General features: G+C 38.3%; 1 protein-coding gene across 2 annotated transcripts in view; it reads right to left on the reverse strand.

Moving 5' to 3' along the window:
- Positions 1-18,897, reverse strand: part of MTMR6 (myotubularin related protein 6) — a 45,763-nt gene that overhangs the window by 21,171 nt on the left and 5,695 nt on the right. For both annotated transcript variants that reach the window (XM_025996675.2, XM_072719833.1), the window contains exons 2-3: positions 5,113-5,229; positions 974-1,136 (exon numbers count right to left, since the gene is read on the reverse strand). In XM_025996675.2, coding sequence (XP_025852460.2) covers positions 974-1,136; positions 5,113-5,229 — 280 coding nt within the window. The remainder of the gene's footprint in view (positions 1-973; positions 1,137-5,112; positions 5,230-18,897) is intronic.

Raw genomic sequence — 18,897 nt, forward strand, 5'->3', positions numbered from 1 at the left:
AAAACTAGAGGTGGCATATAGAACATGAAATTTCATATACATTCTTTTAGGACAGTGTTGACCAAAAATGGCAATAGTTGCACAGAGTTCCAGAGACAACATGGTAAATGCTATAGGCTTTATGTATTAGGAGAGAAGGGTGTACATAAACCTGCTCCTAGACCATTGCAGTCCAGGTGTTCAACAAAAAAAAGTAACATTCAGTCACCAGTGTGCTTTGTCTCCTGGAGAGATCTACATACTTCAAGTCATGCTGGTGGAAGGAAGCCTCCAGATCTCAAAGGCATAAATAGTGATGGGTTCCTTTTTCAGAACTACATGACTTTCACTTCTACCTCTAGTCAAGTAGGATTCAACCTCTACTTTCCCTCTGGTCATCTCCCTTATGCTCCACTCTGATCAATTAAATTCATTGGTCTCACTGCTACCAGAGGAACCTGACCTTCCTTAACTTTTCTTTTAGCAATCAATTTCCAAGTCATTCCCCCTGGTTTGTGGATACCCGTGTGAAAAAAATAAAAATAAAAAATAAAAATAAAAAGCTGTGCTGTTGGCTACCAATAAACTTTAAAAACATTAATATAGGGCAGCCCCGGTGGTGCAGCGGTTTAGTGCCACCTGCAGCCTGGGGTGTGATCCTGGAGACCCGGGATCGAGTCCCACATCGGGCTTCCTGCATGGAGCCTGCTTCTCTCTCTCTCTCTCTCTCTGAATAAATAAATAAATATTTTTTAAAAATTAATATAAATCTATAGTTTCTAAAATCTGTACTCTAAATGTTTATTAACTTTCTCTTTACTCTAACCATTCTTACAATTCAGATCAGAAGCATCTAATTATTTCCAAACCAAATTTTTGGAAATAGAGTGCATAAGAATTTAAGGGTTACTTCAAGTATAAAGTAACAATGGCATATTAAGTATCTTAGATAACCCATCTCAAAATTAAGTAAGTTTGTCTCTAAAAACAGTACCTTGTTTTGAGAGTTGTAGCAAAGAATTGTAAATATCATGGCAATCTCTTTCTCTGGGAACAATGAAATGCACAATCCTGAAGTTTTTGCACTGAATCACAAGTGGGCATCCAGAAGTAGTCAAAGCTAGTTTCTCTACTAAGGCAATATGGTGGTGCAATATCTACAGCATGAAAAAAACATGTGATCATCATCATAAAAAAGTGCTCAGTATTGTATTCTCTTCCAGAGCATATATTAGAAATGCCCCCTTCACATAAAGTATTCAAAACCTGCCTACATTAGAACTATGCTCTGATACCTCTTCCATCACTCCACATATTCACTACATCATCAAACCCCAAGAACTGCATCTCCTACATATCTGTAACCTGTCTACTTCTCTCTTTGTCTGCTGTCACTCCCCCAGCTGCAATGCTGCCATTGTTTCTCACCTAATTAATTGTAAGTAGTCTTACAAAAGCTCTCCCTGTATCTACCCTTGACCCCCTCTAATCCATTTTCTAAAAGGCAGGTGAGTGACTATTAAAAAAACAATTAAAAAAAAAAAACAATATAGGGATGCCTGGGTGGCTCAGTGGTTGAGCATCTGCCTTCTGCTCTGGGGATGATCTCGAGGTCCTGGGATCAAGTTCTACAACAGGTTTCCCTCAGGAAGCCTGCTTCTCCCTCTGCCTCTGCCTCTGTGTCTCTCATGAATAAATAAATAAAATCTTTCAAAAAATAAAGATTAAAAAAGCAATATAGTTTATGTCATTTCCCAGACTCTAGGCTCAAGACTCATCTCAAGTACCTCTTCACATCAAGTGCAAGTGACAGTTCTCTTTTGGCTCCTCAAATTCACCAATCTCCTTTACATATACTGACATTTCCTACTAACTAGGAAATTATAGATCTACCTCTTCACCTAGAAACTTCTATTATTTCTGTCTGGCCTTTATTTAAACCTCATCACCAAGAAGAACACCCTGACAACTCTCATGGCCTTTCTCAAGTAAGTTAGGTCCCCTCCATTTTCTTATGCCTTATCAACTATATTTTTCCTTCACAGCACTTAGAACATGAATAATTCCTTGTATAGTGAATGTCTATTTTTCCAGCCAGATGTTGGGAACTTTGTAAGGAGCAATACCACAGCTAAGTTAAGCATCATTCTATCTGTAGCACCTAACACAATATCTGGAGCATTATAATGACCCTCCTCAAAAAAAAAAAAAAAAAATGTTGTATCTCATAAATCCAAACTTAAAATTTGACCAGACCAATAATACAGGTGTCATTGCTTCTACCTCCATCACAATAAATGCTTACTGAATGAATGAAGAAAGTCCTACTAGGGGATCCCTGGGTGGCGCAGCGGTTTGGCGCCTGCCTTTGGCCCAGGGCGCGATCCTGGAGACCCGGGATCGAATCCCACGTCAGGCTCCTGGTGCATGGAGCCTGCTTCTCCCTCTGCCTATGTCTCTGCCTCTCTCTCTCTCTCTCTCTGTATGACTATCATAAATAAATAATAATAAAAAAAAATTAAAAAAAAAAAAAAGAAAAAAAAAGAAAGTCCTACTAAAAACTCAACCCATAATGGCAGTTTAAATATATGATTATCCTTTAAAAATATATATATATGATTATCATTCATAGCAGTTCTGATATTCTCTTTGCTACTAAAAAAGTTTTTTTTCTCAGTATCATTCCTTATGAATTTAAAATATTTATGGAAAGTTTTTCTAGAAAGTAAAAGATCCTAGAGTTCCTGAATAAAACTGAATCATGGCAAGAAATTCATTCCAAATTAATCTAAAACTTTAACATAAGTTTGATAAAAAGTTCCAAACTGCTTTTTGCCTTTTTCTGTGGCAGGGTAAGAGATGATTATTTATATCATACATCATACATATATATTATACAATTATAATATTAAATGCTAATACTAATCATATAAATTATATATAGTGACTAATGTTCACATGTAAGATTAAATGTACAAAATAATCAAGAAAAACTTTAAAAAGACTAATAAGAACTTGTTCTACAGACATTAAAAGTATACACTACACAGATATTTAATACACATTGCACATATATAGCCCAAACTTATGGCCAAGATTTAGCACTATTAACATTTATATTAGCAGGCCTGTGCCAAGTTACTCAAAATGATCTAATAGTAACATCTAAAGAGAGTAAGAGACAATAAGCTACTATAATATCACTATTATGATTCTAATTAAGACCCAAAATTATTTATAAGAAGAAAATGTTGAAGAGACCTGACTGTGCCACTAACTAGTTATGTGATCTTGAAAAAATAATTATCTGTAAAATGAGAAAAAAGATAAAGTTAGTAAGTCCACTACTAGATCTAAAATATTTATTTCTATAGATCTAGGTTACTAAACATTTAATTCAGGAGAGACATATGGGAATACACTGATAAAAAGGCATTTTAAACACAGTAATAGGAGAGAATAAAATAGATGCTTTTCCACTGCCCCTCAAACTATTTTCCCAACATCTGCAAGAAGAGATCTATGGGAAACTTCCCTGTGTATCTCAGGAGATGAAAAACATACTGAGAAGATATTAAAGCAGACGGACAAAGGAAGGGTGGACAGAGTGGATGATAATATGACTAATGATTTTATAAGGCCCTGCTAGGTGAAATCCTTAACAGTTTCCAGGCCAACACTAGATGGGGAAAAGCTTCAGTGTCTCAAGGGAATACAAATTCTCTGAGATCAACATCTCAGGTAAGTATCTTGACTTACTTATTGCAATCACATATCAACTGGATGGCCTTCCTGGGAAAATCAAGAGAGTACAATAAAAGAGAGATTGTATTAAAAAGCTAGAATCAATAAAACAGTGTGCTATTATACAGTGGAATCAATATATCAAAAGAACAGAATAGACAGCTCAAAAGCAAACCCTCACTTTGTTTGACAGAGTTGATACTACACATTAATGCATTGAAACCATCAATAAACAATGCCAGTATCCATATGAAAATAATGAAAAGGATAAAAGTTAAAATGAATCCCTAAGTTATATCATCCGAGAAAATATCTTCCATATGTATTAACTAACAACTTATCCTGAAATACAAAATGTAAGCTTTTAGAAAAAAATACAGGAGAATCTTTATGACTTTAAGAATCCCTTAAGTCAGAAAACAGCACAAACCATAAAAGAAAAAATGAAAAATCTAATACACTAAATTAAATTTCTAATACACTAAATTTGAACTTTAATTCAAAGATGTATATACACACAAGACAAGCCACACACTGGGAGAAGTTATCTACAACACACATACCTGATGAAACATTAAAAACCAGACTCATAAAGCCAATAAAAGGACAAACAGCCCAACAGTAAAAGAAAGCTAAAGGCCAAAATATCCGAAAGGATGATTTCCTTGTAATCAGCAAATTAAAATCACAACTGCATATCCACCAGAGAGGCAAAAATTTTAAAGCTGATAATATCAATGTTGCTAATGATGGCAGACAACACATCACACTCTACTGAGAATAAACATTTTGAAACAACTATTTTGGCGAGGGCCAAAATAGTGAAGGAAAATTTGCACTTTTCTAAGACCTAGCAATTTTACTCACAGGCAGATACCTCTAAGAAATTCTGGTGCATATACAGGAAGAAATATATACAAAATATCCATTACTGTATTGTTTGATCTACAATCAATCAATTAAAAAATACCATAATTGCAACTTGGTATAAAAATACCATGGACAGGGTGTGTGTGTGTGTGCTTTCTCTCTCAAATAAATAAATAAAATCTTTAAAAAAAATAGCATGACTAAGTCACTTAAACTGTTAAATATTAAACACGTAATATACTATTTATATTTTTAAAAATTAAAAGGAACAACTAGGTATTTTATAATTATTAGTGCAGATAAAAAAAATCTTGCTATAACCTATAAAAGAGTTCCACATTTCACATGGTATCCTTGTTTTATTAAAAGGGAGGGTAGAAGTGATGAGGCGACTGAAAAAATTTTTGTTGAAACGGGTAACCAACGATTTTTTTTTTTACATGATCAAAATGAAATACAGCAATAGGCCAAATCCATTATTCTAAGTATGGTAAGCAGTATACCAGATGCCCTTCTTACCCAGGTTTCTTTCTGATGAGAGTCTATAAATAATAGATGTGTGGCCGTAAGATAGAGTGTTCCTGTTAGTGACTTATTGCTGGTACTGAATCGGTCAAGTAATTTCACTTGTTCAACCTAAAAAAAAAAAAAAAAAAAATTTATTTTTCATTTCAAAAGTAATGCAAATTCTTTATTATTATTCTTTTAAATGGTACATTTAAATCCTGGGATAACATTTTCCTCTTTCTATTAAAAAACATGAGTTTATTTAATGTTGAACATTAAAGTTCATGTATCTTGGGGAGTATATAAACCACAAGTAACACAAGTACTATTTAGAGTTATAAATACAACCAATAAAGGAACTCTGTAAAAAAACAACATAAATATTAAGAACGGGAAGGAGACCCATGGTATAAACAAACAAATGGTTTTCATATCCAAGAGTCCATATATATTTTTTATTTCAATATTATTTAGTTAACATATAGTACAATATTGATTTCTGGAGAAAATTCTGTAATTGATCGCTTACTTATAACACCCAGTGCTCATCACAAGTGCCTTCTTTAATATCCACCACCCATCTACCCCATTCCCCACCCACCGCCCTCCTGTTCATTCTCTATTGTTAAGAGTCTCTTATGGTGGGTTCCTCTCTCTGCTTTTCTTTTCCCCTTCCCATATGTCCATCTGTTTTCTTTCTTAAATTCCACATATGAGTGAGATCATATGGTATTTGTCTTTCTCTGACTGACTTATTTCACTTGGCATACTACCCTCTAGCTCCATCCACATCATTGCAACTGGCAAGATTTCACACACATCACCTTCTTTATCCATTCATCAGTTGATGGACACTTGGGTTCTCTCCATAGTTTAGCTATTATTGATAATTCTGCTATAAACATTTAGGATGCTTGTACCCCCTTTGAATCTGTATTTTTTAATCCTTTGGGTAAATACCTAATAGTGAATTTGCTGGATCATAGGGTAGTTCTATTTTTAACTTTTTGAGTAATCTCCATATTGTTTTCCATCCTATTCTCCAGGCTGCATCAGTTTGCATGCTGTTTTTTGAGGAGGCTCCATACTGTTCTCCAGGCTACACCAATTTGCATTCCCACCAATTGTGCAAGAGAGAATTCCCCTTTCTCCATATTCTCATCAAATCTTTTTTCTTGTCTTAATTTTAGCCATGCTGACAGATGCAAGAGTCCATACATTTAAGTTGGCAAAACAAGTAATAAATATATAAGGTTATTATCTAGCATCATGGAGTAAACTACCAGAAAAATTAAATCAACAGTTAAATGGTTGCAAACTCCAACTTAATCTCTATATTCTCCTCACCACTCCACCTAAGACATTGTTTTGTGGTCTGTTCTATGCTTTTACTCATACCATTCTCCCCTCCTAAGATGGTCTCTTCTGCTTAGCTAAGTGCTAAGTAAGCATTCTCTGGGGCTCACTGATACCCCATCTCCTAAGTGGAATCCTTTCTCAGAAAACTGACTGACTTACTTAAATATTCAGTTTCGGGATCCCTGGGTGGCGCAGCGGTTTAGCGCCTGCCTTTGGCCCAGGGCGCGATCCTGGAGACCTGGGATCGAATCCCACATCAGGCTCCTGGTGCATGGAGCCTGCTTCTCCCTCTGCCTATGTCTCTGCCTCTCTCTCTCTCTCTCTGTGTGACTATCATAAATAAAAAATAAAAATTTAAAAAAAAGTCTCAGTTTCATCGTTCCTTCTGGCTCTGAATTCCCTATCACAGATTATATCACATGTTGCCTCAGTGTCCTGTAGTGGCTGAGGCAGTAAGGTACCTAGTACTCCTTTATTAATAAACACACATACACACACACAGAGCTGCCACTGGAGAGTGGGGTTAGAGTTGGCCACTCCTACTGTGTAGGAGACTACTGTTTTGAAAACATAGTTATTTATTGCTGTACATTCTTTTTGGGGGGGGGGAGTAAAACAACCATTTCCCACTAAAAAATTTTAATCCTGGGCAGCCCCGGTGGCACAGCAGTTTAGCGTCGCCTGCAGCCTAGGGTGTGATCCTGGAGACCCTGGATCGAGTCCCACGTCAGGCTCTCTGCATGGAGCCTGCTTCTCCCTCTGCCTGTGTCTCTGCTTCTCTCTGTCTCTATGAATAAATAAATAAGTAATCTTAAAAAAAATAAATAAAAATTTTAATCCATAGTCGTAACAGAAGGTTGCAGATAGTTCTTTAACTTCTATGTCTAACAATTATCTCACTAATTCTGTACTTTCCCCCATTTTTTCCTTTTCCCTTACTAAAATTGAAGAAATGCCCCTAATTATGAAATTATGATTTCCACAATAATAACTACCACGTAAAAAGCTAATTAGCTCCCCTTGAAGAAATTTAATTCCAAAAGTTTTTTTTCTTTTAACAGCAGCTGTTCAAATAAGTTAAAATTTAACTGTAAAATTGAAATACCTGTTGTTGACACAAAATTTTATTTGTATGGGTAAGGCAATGAACTGAGTTTTAACATTTTCTTCTGGAAACTTAGATACGATCTAATTTATATAGCTCAGATCTGACAGTTGATTTGACATGTAAAAGCTATCAGATAATTATACACACTATCCTTTAAGACAATAGGAAAAGACTGTATGAAGATTTCTCTTGGAGATCTGCATTTATTTCATTGTTTAGGACCATTTCTTCCTTTTAAAAAATCTAACTCAATTATATAACTCACATTGAATTAAAATTTAAATTTTTTAAAACAATGAAATCAACTACTGTTTACTCTCCTTCAATAGCGCTAGACTTAGTTGTAAGGTGACTACAGCCAACCAACAGTAATACCGTAATATAAACCTCACCTGCCTTATCTCCAAAGCAATTAAAACAAAGTGTTAATGTTTCTAAAGAGAATTAATGAATACATATAGAAATAAAGGTTACTACAAAGTATTAACCCTACTCAAGCAATTAATGCCAATATCATTTTACAGCAATTCACATACTACTCAAAAAATTTAAAAAAAAAAGGATATTGGTAAGTAATTTAAAGGGAGTAGGAGCTGTCGTCATTACTACTTATTTAACTGAACAGCTTTTTTTATTTCTAAGTCCATATGAAGTTTAATCTGTGGACTTTTGGAAGATCATAAATATTTCTTATTAATCATATATTATGTATTAATCATCATAAAGAATTTCTTTTTTTAAGACTTTATTTATTCATAGAGACAGAGAAACAGAGAGAGAGAGAGAAACAGAGAGAGAGAGAGAAAGAGAGAGAGAGAGAGAGATTGAGAGGCACAGACACAGGCAGAGAGAGAAGCAGGCACTATGCAGAGAGCCTGACAGGGAAACTCGATCCAGGGTCTCCAGGATCACGCCCTGGGCTGCAGGCGGCGTTAAACCGCTGCGCCACCACGGCTGCCCCATAAATAATTTCTTGACAAAGCACAAATTCTCTACATGCACTTATCTACATGCAAAACAATAACACTACTGTCATTTGGATTTTAACTCTCTTCGTTCCATCTCCTACTTGTTACCCTTCTTCCTCAGGGGCCCCATTCTCTATAGGCAGCTTATCCACTGTCATTATTTTAACCTATATGTGAATGACTCTCCAAACTAAATGCCCAACTCTGAGCTCTCCTGAGTTCACATTGCCTGCTATACATATAACGACTACAATCATTCCTGACATAGTACTCAAGTCTTATTATATACTGAGTACTTTGATAAGTGCTTAACATACAGTATTTCTTTTAATTTTCACAATTCCTATCTAGTTAAGTACTATTAATCTCTGTATAGAAACTGAGACTTAGAGAAGTTAGTTAAATGTCCCAACACCACAGCTAGTAACAGTAAGTGGAACAGCACAGTAATAACCCTATGTCATAGGTCTGATTCCTTCCCACCATGCTATACTGCTCTACTTGGATGTCTTAAGACTCATGTTAAGCATACTGAAAATGAAATGGATCTTTCCTCACTCCTCACAAACAGGTTCCTAATCCTGTATTTCTGATGTGAATTAATATAGGACTCCATCCTCATCTAGTCATTAGAAATTCAGGAATCATCCTATGACTTCCTCTTGACTCCCAATATTCTTTTTTAAAAAAGATTTTATTTATTTATTCATGAGAGACACAAAGAGAGGCAGACACACAGGCAGAGGGAGAAGCAGGCTCTATGCAGGGAGCCTGATGTGGGACTTGATCCCAGAACCCCAGGATCACACCTTGAGCCAAAGGCAGACGCTCAATTGCTGAGCTACCCAGGTGTCCCAACTCCCAATATTCAATTAAATCACCAATTCCTACCAATTTTATAGCCTAAATATTTTAAAAATCTGCACCTTTCACTACTGTTAGAGTAGTTTCTACATTATAAAACATCTGTTCATGTCCATCTCTCCCACTAAAGCTATGACATACTCCAGGGCAAGAACTGTCTCTTATTTATGTCTGACTACCTGATGACTAGTATAGCATCTGATACAATAAATATTTGTTGGACTAGGGTGATCAGCCATAGACACATTTTCCACAGGGTGAAAACAGAAGATGCCCACAGTTTAGCAGTGGTCTCTTTTGCTGACATCACCCAAGAGATTTATTATATAAAATTCTACTTTGTAACATTATACTGTCTTTCATTTCTCTCTGCCACTTCTTCCTTACATAAAGGGTAAACAGTAAATACTCATTCAGTAATTTACAAATAGATGAACAAACTTCAAATAAGTAGAAAAATTACTAATAGTGTACAGTTATAGATCAGCTTTTTTGTTTTTAAAGCCACATGTGGACACTCAGTCTGCTATTCCCACCCCAACACCCAATTAAGTCACTCTTCCTCTAGAACTGCCTAACACTACACAGTTCTTTTGGGCTTGTCATCTATCAAGATTGGAAATTCAGGTTAAAAATACTCTCCCTAACACTCTAACCCTATTCCTTGATTCTCCCTAATTTCTATATCCAAAATTAACTTGAGATTCCATTAATTAAATCTTTAATTCTTCTTACCTATATAAAAGTCCCAAAGTCTAGCTGTTCATCTGAATCACCTCTGAAACTGCATAAATACAAATCTTAAGCCCCACTCAACTTCACTCAGTCGTCTCAGCAGACAGGACACCAAGAATCTGAATTTTTAAGAAGCTCACCAGGTCATTTTTATGCAAATAGTATTCCTTCTAACTTTAATTAATTAAAATTAATTAAATTCCAAATTAATCCCTCTTGTTTTTTTTTTTTAAGATTTTATTTATTTATTCATGAGAGAGACAGAGAGAGAGAGAGAGAGAGAGAGAGAGAGAGAGAGGCAGAGACACAGGCAGAGGGAGAAGTAGGCTCCATGCAGGAAGCCCAACGCAGGACTCAATCCCGGGTCTCCAGGACTGGATCCTGGGTCTCCAGGATCACACCCTAGGCTGAAGCTGGCACTAAACCGCTGAGCCACCCGGGCTGTCCCCCTCTTGCTCTTAACTTTTAACCAGGCTAGGTTCCTTCTCTATCTTTATGCTCTTTTCCTGAATATTTAAGGTCCCAGCTTGTATCCTCCCACTTTTTAAAAAAGCTTCTTATAACTTATGGCCCTTTAAAATATACAACCACATTATTGGCAATATGCATACACCCTCCCACACACACATCTTTGAAGAACATCCACGTAACTATACATTTTCAGAAAGAGTTTACTAATTCACTCCATAAAAATTCACTGGCTATCAACTAACCAAATTGTCTGGGTCTCACTTTCTTTATCTGTGAAATAAGGACAACAATCTCTTCCTTGAAAGCTGCAGTAAGACTGGATAATACATGTAGGTACTTTACCCCAAGTTTGCTTGACAAACAGTAAGCAATAAAATGCTCATGTTTGCAAAAATGACTGTTAGTAAGTTAGTAACCTGATGAGGTAAGTTGAGCCCTGACAGTCCTCTGTATTAAACTAATGCCAAGTTCAAATGGAGAAAGGAAGGAGAAGGCACACGGACTTTAAAAGCAAATTCAAGGAATGTCTGGGTGGCTCAGTGGTTGAGCATCTGCCTCTGGCTCAGACTGTGATCCTGGGGTGCCGGGAGGGCTCCTCGCAGGAAGCCTGCTTCGTCCTCCGCCTATGTGTCTCTGCCTCTCTCTCTGTGTGTCTCTCATGAATAAATAAATAAAATCTTAAAAAAAAAAAGCAAATTCAATATTCTAATGTGTGATAGAGCTGGAAAAACCTGTTTTTTCTAATATAACACTGGAAGCAAAGCTCAGCAAAATTTTTTTTAATACACAGAAAATACAGAATTCCCAATAGAAGAGCTAGAACACAAAAGGGGAGAGGCAATAACATTTGGTGAAAAAGAAACACCTGCTAGGGTAGCGCATCTGCGTTGTAGATAAAAGGATACAGAGTACTTTTAAGCACAGTAGCCCATGACCAGATATGGTATGTAAGAAGATCTTTCCAATTATAATGTGGAGAAAATGTTGAGTAAAGAAGAGACAGGAGGTGAGTAACCAGGTAAAAAGCTAATAATCTAGGAGTGCCTGGGAGAGATGTGATAAGGGCCTGGATTAAGCTGCCGTAGACAGGTGAAAGAGGAAGCCTATCTTGAGATGACAAAACCAAGCCCATCTTGAGATGACAAAACCTATGTGAGAAGGAAGGAAAAACAGAGGCTAGCTGCCATTCAGTAGGATAAAGTATAAAAGGAAATGTAAGTCTGAGAGAAAAGAGACTATATAAGACTTTAATAAATTGAGGATTATTACCATAGTAATCATATTCAAGAAAACATAATAGAAAACTTATTACAGGAGGAGGGGCGAGATGGCGGAAGAGTAGGGTCCCCAAATCACCTGTCCCCACCAAATTACCTAGAAAACCTTCAAATCATCCTGAAAATCTACGAATTCGGCCTGAGATTTAAAGAGAGACCAGCTGGAACGCTACAGTGAGAAGAGTTCGTGCTTCCATCAAGGTAGGAAGACGGGGAAAAAGAAATAAAGACACAAAAGGCCTCCAAGGGGGAGGGGCCCCGCGAGGAGCCGGGCTGAGGCCGGCGGGAGTGTCCCCAGGACAGGAGAGCCCCGGCCCGGAGGAGCAGGAGCTGCACCAACCTTCCCGGGCGGAAAGGGGCCCGCAGGGAGTTGGAGCAGGACCCAGGAGGGCGGGAATGCCCTCGGGCTCCCTGGGACACTAACAGACAGCTGCGCCCCGGGAGAGCCCCACACCCCGGGCCGAGCTCCCAGGGGCTGCAGCGCGCACGGCGGGACCCGGAGCAGCTCGGAGGGGCTCGGGCGGTGGCGCCGCGGGAGCGTGAATCCAACAACGCAGGCCCCGGAGCACAGGGCGCCGCGACACAGCCCAGGATCCGGCCTCCCCCGGGACAGGCAGAGACCTGGAGGGCCCAGGACAGCAAGGAGCCTCCCGCCCCGAGCTGAGCAGATCAGCGGCCCCGCCCCGGAGCCTCCAGGCCCTGCAGACGGAGAGCCCCGGAGTTACTGCACCGGGTGAACAACCCCCACTGAGCCCTGCACCAGGCAGGGGCAGAGCAGCTCCCCCAAGTGCTAACACCTGAAAATCAGCACAACAGGCCCCTCCCACAGAAGACCAGCTAGACGGACCAGTTCCAGGGGAAGTCAAGGGACTCAAAGTATACAGAATCAGAAGATACTCCCCCGTGGTTTTTGGTTTTTTTTTTTGTTTGTTTGTTTTTTGTTTTGTTTTGTGTTTTTCTTTCTTTCTTTCTTTTTGATTTCTGATTGCTTCCCCCACCCCACCCCCCGTTTTTGTTCTCCTTTCTTTTTTCTTTCTCTTTTTCTTCTCTCTTTTACCTTTTTTTTCTTCTTTCTCATTTTTCTTTTTCTCTTTTCTTTCTTTCTCTCTCTTTTTCTCCTTTTCCCAATACAACTTGTTTTTGGCCACTCTGCACTGAGCAAAATGACTAGAAGGAAAACCTCACCTCAAAAAAAAGAATCAGGAACAGTCCTCTCTCCCACAGAGTTACAAAATCTGGATTACAATTCAATGTCAGAAAGCCAATTCAGAAGCACTATTATACAGCTACTGGTGGCTCTAGAAAGAAGCATAAAGGACTCAAGAGACTTCATGACTGCAAAATTTAGATCCAATCAGGCAGAAATTAAAAATCAATTGAATGAGATGCAATCCAAACTAGAAGTCCTAACGACGAGGGTTAATGAGGTGGAAGAACGAGTGACATAGAAGACAAGTTGATGGCAAAGAGGGAAACTGAGGAAAAAAGAGACAGAAAATTGAAAGACCATGAGGATAGATTAAGGGAAATAAATGACAGCCTGAGGAAGAAAAACCTACGTTTAATTGGGGTTCCTGAGGGCGCCGAAAGGGACAGAGGGCCAGAATATGTATTTGAGCAAATCCTAGCTGAAAACTTTCTGAATCTGGGAAGGGAAACAGCCATTCAGATCCAGAAAATAGAGATCCCCCCCTAAAATCAATAAAAACCGCTCAACACCTCGACATTTAATAGTGAAGCTTGCAAATTCCAAAGATAAGGAGAAGATCCTTAAAACAGCAAGAGAAAAAAAGTCCCTGACTTTTATGGGGAGGAATATTAGGGTAACAGCAGACCTCTCCACAGAGACCTGGCAGGCCAGAAAGGGCTGGCAGGATATATTCAGGGTCCTAAATGAGAAGAACATGCAACCAAGAATACTTTATCCAGCAAGGCTCTCATTCAAAATGGAAGGAGAGAAAAAGAGCTTCCAAGACAGGCAGGAACTGAAAAAATATGTGACCTCCAAACCAGCTCTGCAAGAAATTTTAAGGGGGACTCTTAAAATTCCCCTTTAAGAAGAAGTTCAGTGGAACAATCCACAAAAACAAGGACAGAATAGGTATCATGATGACACTAAACTCATATCTGTCAATAGTAACTCTGAACGTGAACGGGCTTAATGACCCCATCAAATGCGCAGGGTTTCAGACTGGATAAAAAAGCAGGACCCATCTATTTGCTGTCTACAAGAGACTCATTTTAGACAGAAGGACACCTACAACCTGAAAATAAAAGGTTGGCGAACCATTTACCATTCAAATGGTCCTCAAAAGAAAGCAGGGGTAGCCATCCTCATATCAGATAAATTAAAATTTACCCCGAAGACTATAGTGAGAGATGAAGAGGGACACTATCTCATACTCAAAGGATCTATCCAACAAGAGGACTTAACAATCCTCAATATATATGCCCCGAATGTGGGAGCTGCCAAATATTTAAACCAATTAATAACCAAACTGAAGAAATACTTTGATAATAATACACTTATACTTGGTGACTTCAATCTAGCTCTTTCTATACTAGATAGGTCTTCTAAGCAAAACATCTCCAAAGAAACGAGAGCTTTAAATGATACACTGGACCAGATGGATTTCACAGATATCTACAGAACTTTACATCCAAACTCAGCTGAATACACATTCTTCTCAAGTGCACATGGAACTTTCTCCAGAATAGACCACATACTGGGTCACAAATCGGGTCTGAACCGATACCAAAAGATCGGGATAGTCCCCTGTATATTCTCAGACCATAATGCCTTGAAATTAGAACTTAATCACAACAAGAAGTTTGGAAGGACCACAAACACGTGGAGGTTAAGGACCATCCTGCTAAAAGATGAAAAGGTCAACCAGGAAATTAAGGAAGAATTAAAAAGATTCATGGAAACTAATGAGAATGAAGATACAACCGTTCAAAATCTTTGGGATGCAGCAAAAGCAGTCCTGAGGGGGAAATACATCGCAATACAAGCATCCATTCAAAAACTGGAAAGAACTCAAATACAAAAGCTCACCTTACACATAAAGGAACTGGAGAAAAAGCAGCAAATGGACCCCACCTCCAGCAGAAGAAGACAGTTAATTAAAATTCGAGCAGAACTAAATGAAATCGAGACCAAAAGAACTGTGGGACAGATCAACAGAACCAGGAGTTGGTTCTTTGAAAGAATTAATAAGATAGATAAACCATTAGCCAACCTTCTTAAAAAGAAGAGAGAGAAGACTCAAATTAATAAAATCATGAATGAGAAAGGAGAGATCACTACCAACACCAAGGAAATACAAACGATTTTAAAAACATATTATGAACAGCTATACTCCAATAAATTAGGCAATCTAGAAGAAATGGACGCATTCCTGGAAAGCCACAAACTACCAAAACTGGAACAGGAAGAAATAGAAAACCTGAACAGCCCAATAACCAGAGAGGAAATTGAAGCAGTCATCAAAAACCTCCCAAGACACAAGAGTCCAGGGCCAGATGGCTTCCCAGGGGAATTCTATCAAACGTTTAAAGAAGAAATCATACCTATTCTACTAAAGCTGTTTGGAAAGATAGAAAGAGATGGAGTACTTCCAAATTCGTTCTATGAGGCCAGCATCACCTTAATTCTGAAACCAAAGACCCCACCAAAAAGGAGAATTACAGACCAATATCCCTGATGAACATGGATGCAAAAAATCTCAACAAGATACTAGCCAAAAGGATCCAACAACACATTAAGAAAATTATTCACCATGACCAAGTAGGATTTATCCCCGGGACACAAGGCTGGTTCAACACCCGTAAAACAATCAATGTGATTCATCATATCAGCAAGAGAAAAACCAAGAACCATATGATCCTCTCATTAGATGCAGAGAAAGCATTTGACAAAATACAGCATCCATTCCTGATCAAGACACTTCAGAGTGTTGGGATAGAGGGAACATTCCTCGACATCTTATAAGCCATCTACGAAAAGCCCACAGCAAATATCATTCTCAATGGGGAAGCACTGGGAGCCTTTCCCCTAAGATCAGGAACAAGACAGGGATGTCCACTCTCACCACTGCTATTCAACATAGTACTGGAAGTCCTCGCCTCAGCAATCAGACAACAAAAAGACATTAAAGGCATCCAAATTGGCAAAGAAGTCAAACTCTCCCACTTCGCCGATGACATGATACTCTACATAGAAAACCCAAAAGCCTCCACCCAAGATTGCTAGAACTCATACAGCAATTTGGTAGCGTGGCAGGATACAAAATCAATGCCCAGAAATCAATGGCATTTCTATACACTAACAATGAGACTGAAGAAAGAGAAATTAAGGAGTCAATCCCATTTTCAATTGCACCCAAAAGCATAAGATACCTAGGAATAAACCTAACCAAAGAGGTAAAGGATATATACCCTAAAAACTATAGAATACTTCTGAAAGAAATTGAGGAAGACACAAAGAGATGGAAAAATATTCCATGCTCATGGATTGGCAGAATTAATATTGTGAAAATGTCAGTGTTACCCAGGGAAATTTACACGTTTAATGCAATCCCTATTAAAATACCATGGACTTTCTTCAGAGAGTTAGAACAAATTATTTTAAGATTTGTGTGGAATCAGAAAAGACCCCGAATAGCCAGGGGAATTTTAAAAAAGAAAACCATAGCTGGGGGCATCACAATGCCAGATTTCAGGTTGTACTACAAAGCTGTGGTCATCAAGACAGTGTGGTACTGGCACAAAAACAGACACATAGATCAATGGAACAGAATAGAGAACCCAGAAGTGGACCCTGAACTGTATGGTCAACTAATATTCGATAAAGGAGGAAAGACTATCCATTGGAAGAAAGACAGTCTCTTCAATAAATGGTGTTGGGAAAATTGGACATCCACAGGCAGAAGAATGAAACTGGACCACTCTCTTTCACCATACACAAAGATAAACTCAAAATGGATGAGAGATCTAAATGTGAGACAAGATTCCATCAAAATCCTAGAGGAGAACACAGGCAACACCCTTTTTGAGCTCGGCCACAGTAACTTCTTGCAAGATACATCCACAAAGGCAAAAGAAACAAAAGCAAAAATGAACTATTGGGACTTCATCAACATAAGAAGCTTTTGCACAGCAAAGGATACAGTCAACAAAACTAAAAGACAACCTACAGAATGGGAGAAGATATTTGCAAATGACATATCAGATAAAGGGCTAGTTTCCAAAATCTATAAAGAACTTATTAAACTCAACACCAAAGAAACAAACAATCCAATCATGAAATGGGCAAAAGACATGAAGAGAAATCTCACAGAGGAAGACATAGACATGGCCAACAAGCACATGAGAAAATGCTCTGCATCACTTGCCATCAGGGAAATACAAATCAAAACCACAATGAGATACCACCTCCCACCAGTGAGAATGGGGAAAATTAACAAGGCAGGAAACCACAAATGTTGGAGAGGATGCGGAGAAAAGGGAACCCTCTTACACTGTTGGTGGGAATGTGAACTGGTGCAGCCACTCTGGAAAACTGTGTGGAGGTTCCTCAAAGAGTTAAAAATAGATCTGCCCTACGACCCAGCAATTGCACTGTTGGGGATTTACCCCAAAGATTCAGATGCAATGAAACGTCGGGACACCTGCACCCCAATGTTTCTATCAGCAATGGCCACAATAGCCAAACTGTGGAGGGAGCCTCGGTGTCCATCGAAAGATGAATGGATAAAGAAGATGTGGTTTATGTATACAATGGAATATTACTCAGCAATTAGAAACGACAAATACCCACCATTTGCTTCGACGTGGATGGAACTGGAGGGTATTATGCTGAGTGAAATAAGTCAATCGGAGAAGGACAAACAGTGCATGTTCTCACTCATTTGGGGAATATAAATAATAGTGGAAGGGAATATAAGGGAAGGGAGAAGAAATGTGTGGGAAATATCAGGAAGGGAGACAGCACATAAAGACTCCTAACTCTGGGAAACGAACTAGGGGTGGTGGAAGGGGAGGAGGGCGGGGGGGTGGGGGGGAATGGGTGACGGGCACTGAGGGGGACACTTGACGGGATGAGCACTGGGTGTTTTTCTATATGTTGGTAAATTGAACACCAATAAAAATTAATTTATTAAAAAAAAAAAAAAGAAGATAGGCATGTAAGCCATGAACTGAGATCAAATAAGACTAAATAAAGGTATATGTTATTTGCTGGAGAAAAAAAAAAAAGAAAACTCATTACATGATTGCTTCAATATGCTACTGTTATATGGATATAACTGATAATAAAAGTAATCTGAACATTATTCCAAAACATTTATTTATTTAGCACCTTAGGTTCTGGAGAAACTTTAGGTTCTGAGAAAATTTACTGATTATTCTGTTCTAAACTGAAAATCCTATGTAAAAAAAAACAAAAAAACAAAAAAACAAAGGAAAATAGGTCTTTTTCTTTGCTAAAATTATCAGCATACAAATTTCAAACCAGAGACTTAGTCAACTTCTAAGCGCCAACTGCTGCCTCATATTTCCCTTTCACACCAAGGAATAGAGTATTTTACAGATGTTGCTACAGATTTTTCCATGTGTTCCTGGAAATGTTTTAAGCAGGTATTTAGAAAGCAATCACAACTCTTTCAGGTCACTAACACTGAAGCACTACAGAAAGAGTGTCAAGAGCCTTTAATTCTAGGTATTACCAGAGCCCCCCCACCCCCCAAAAAAAGAATGGGGAAGAAGTAAAAGGTTTTGGGAAAAGAAGAAACAGAGTAGGGAGAACAGAATTGCAGTGTGGTCACTATGGTAAGGATGGGAAATGCCAACACATTACTTTGAGGGCCATTTAGTTGAATTGTTGCCAACCTTGGGCCTGCACTAAAGGTACCCTAATGGTCTCTCAACAGAAGTTCATATTTCAGCTGATTACAAAGCTAGAAATGAAAAACACAGGAAATCACACATACTCAGCATTTATATCCAGAAAATT

Source organism: Vulpes vulpes, chromosome 9, assembly GCF_048418805.1.
Source record: "Vulpes vulpes isolate BD-2025 chromosome 9, VulVul3, whole genome shotgun sequence".
Taxonomy (NCBI): Eukaryota; Metazoa; Chordata; class Mammalia; order Carnivora; family Canidae; genus Vulpes; species Vulpes vulpes.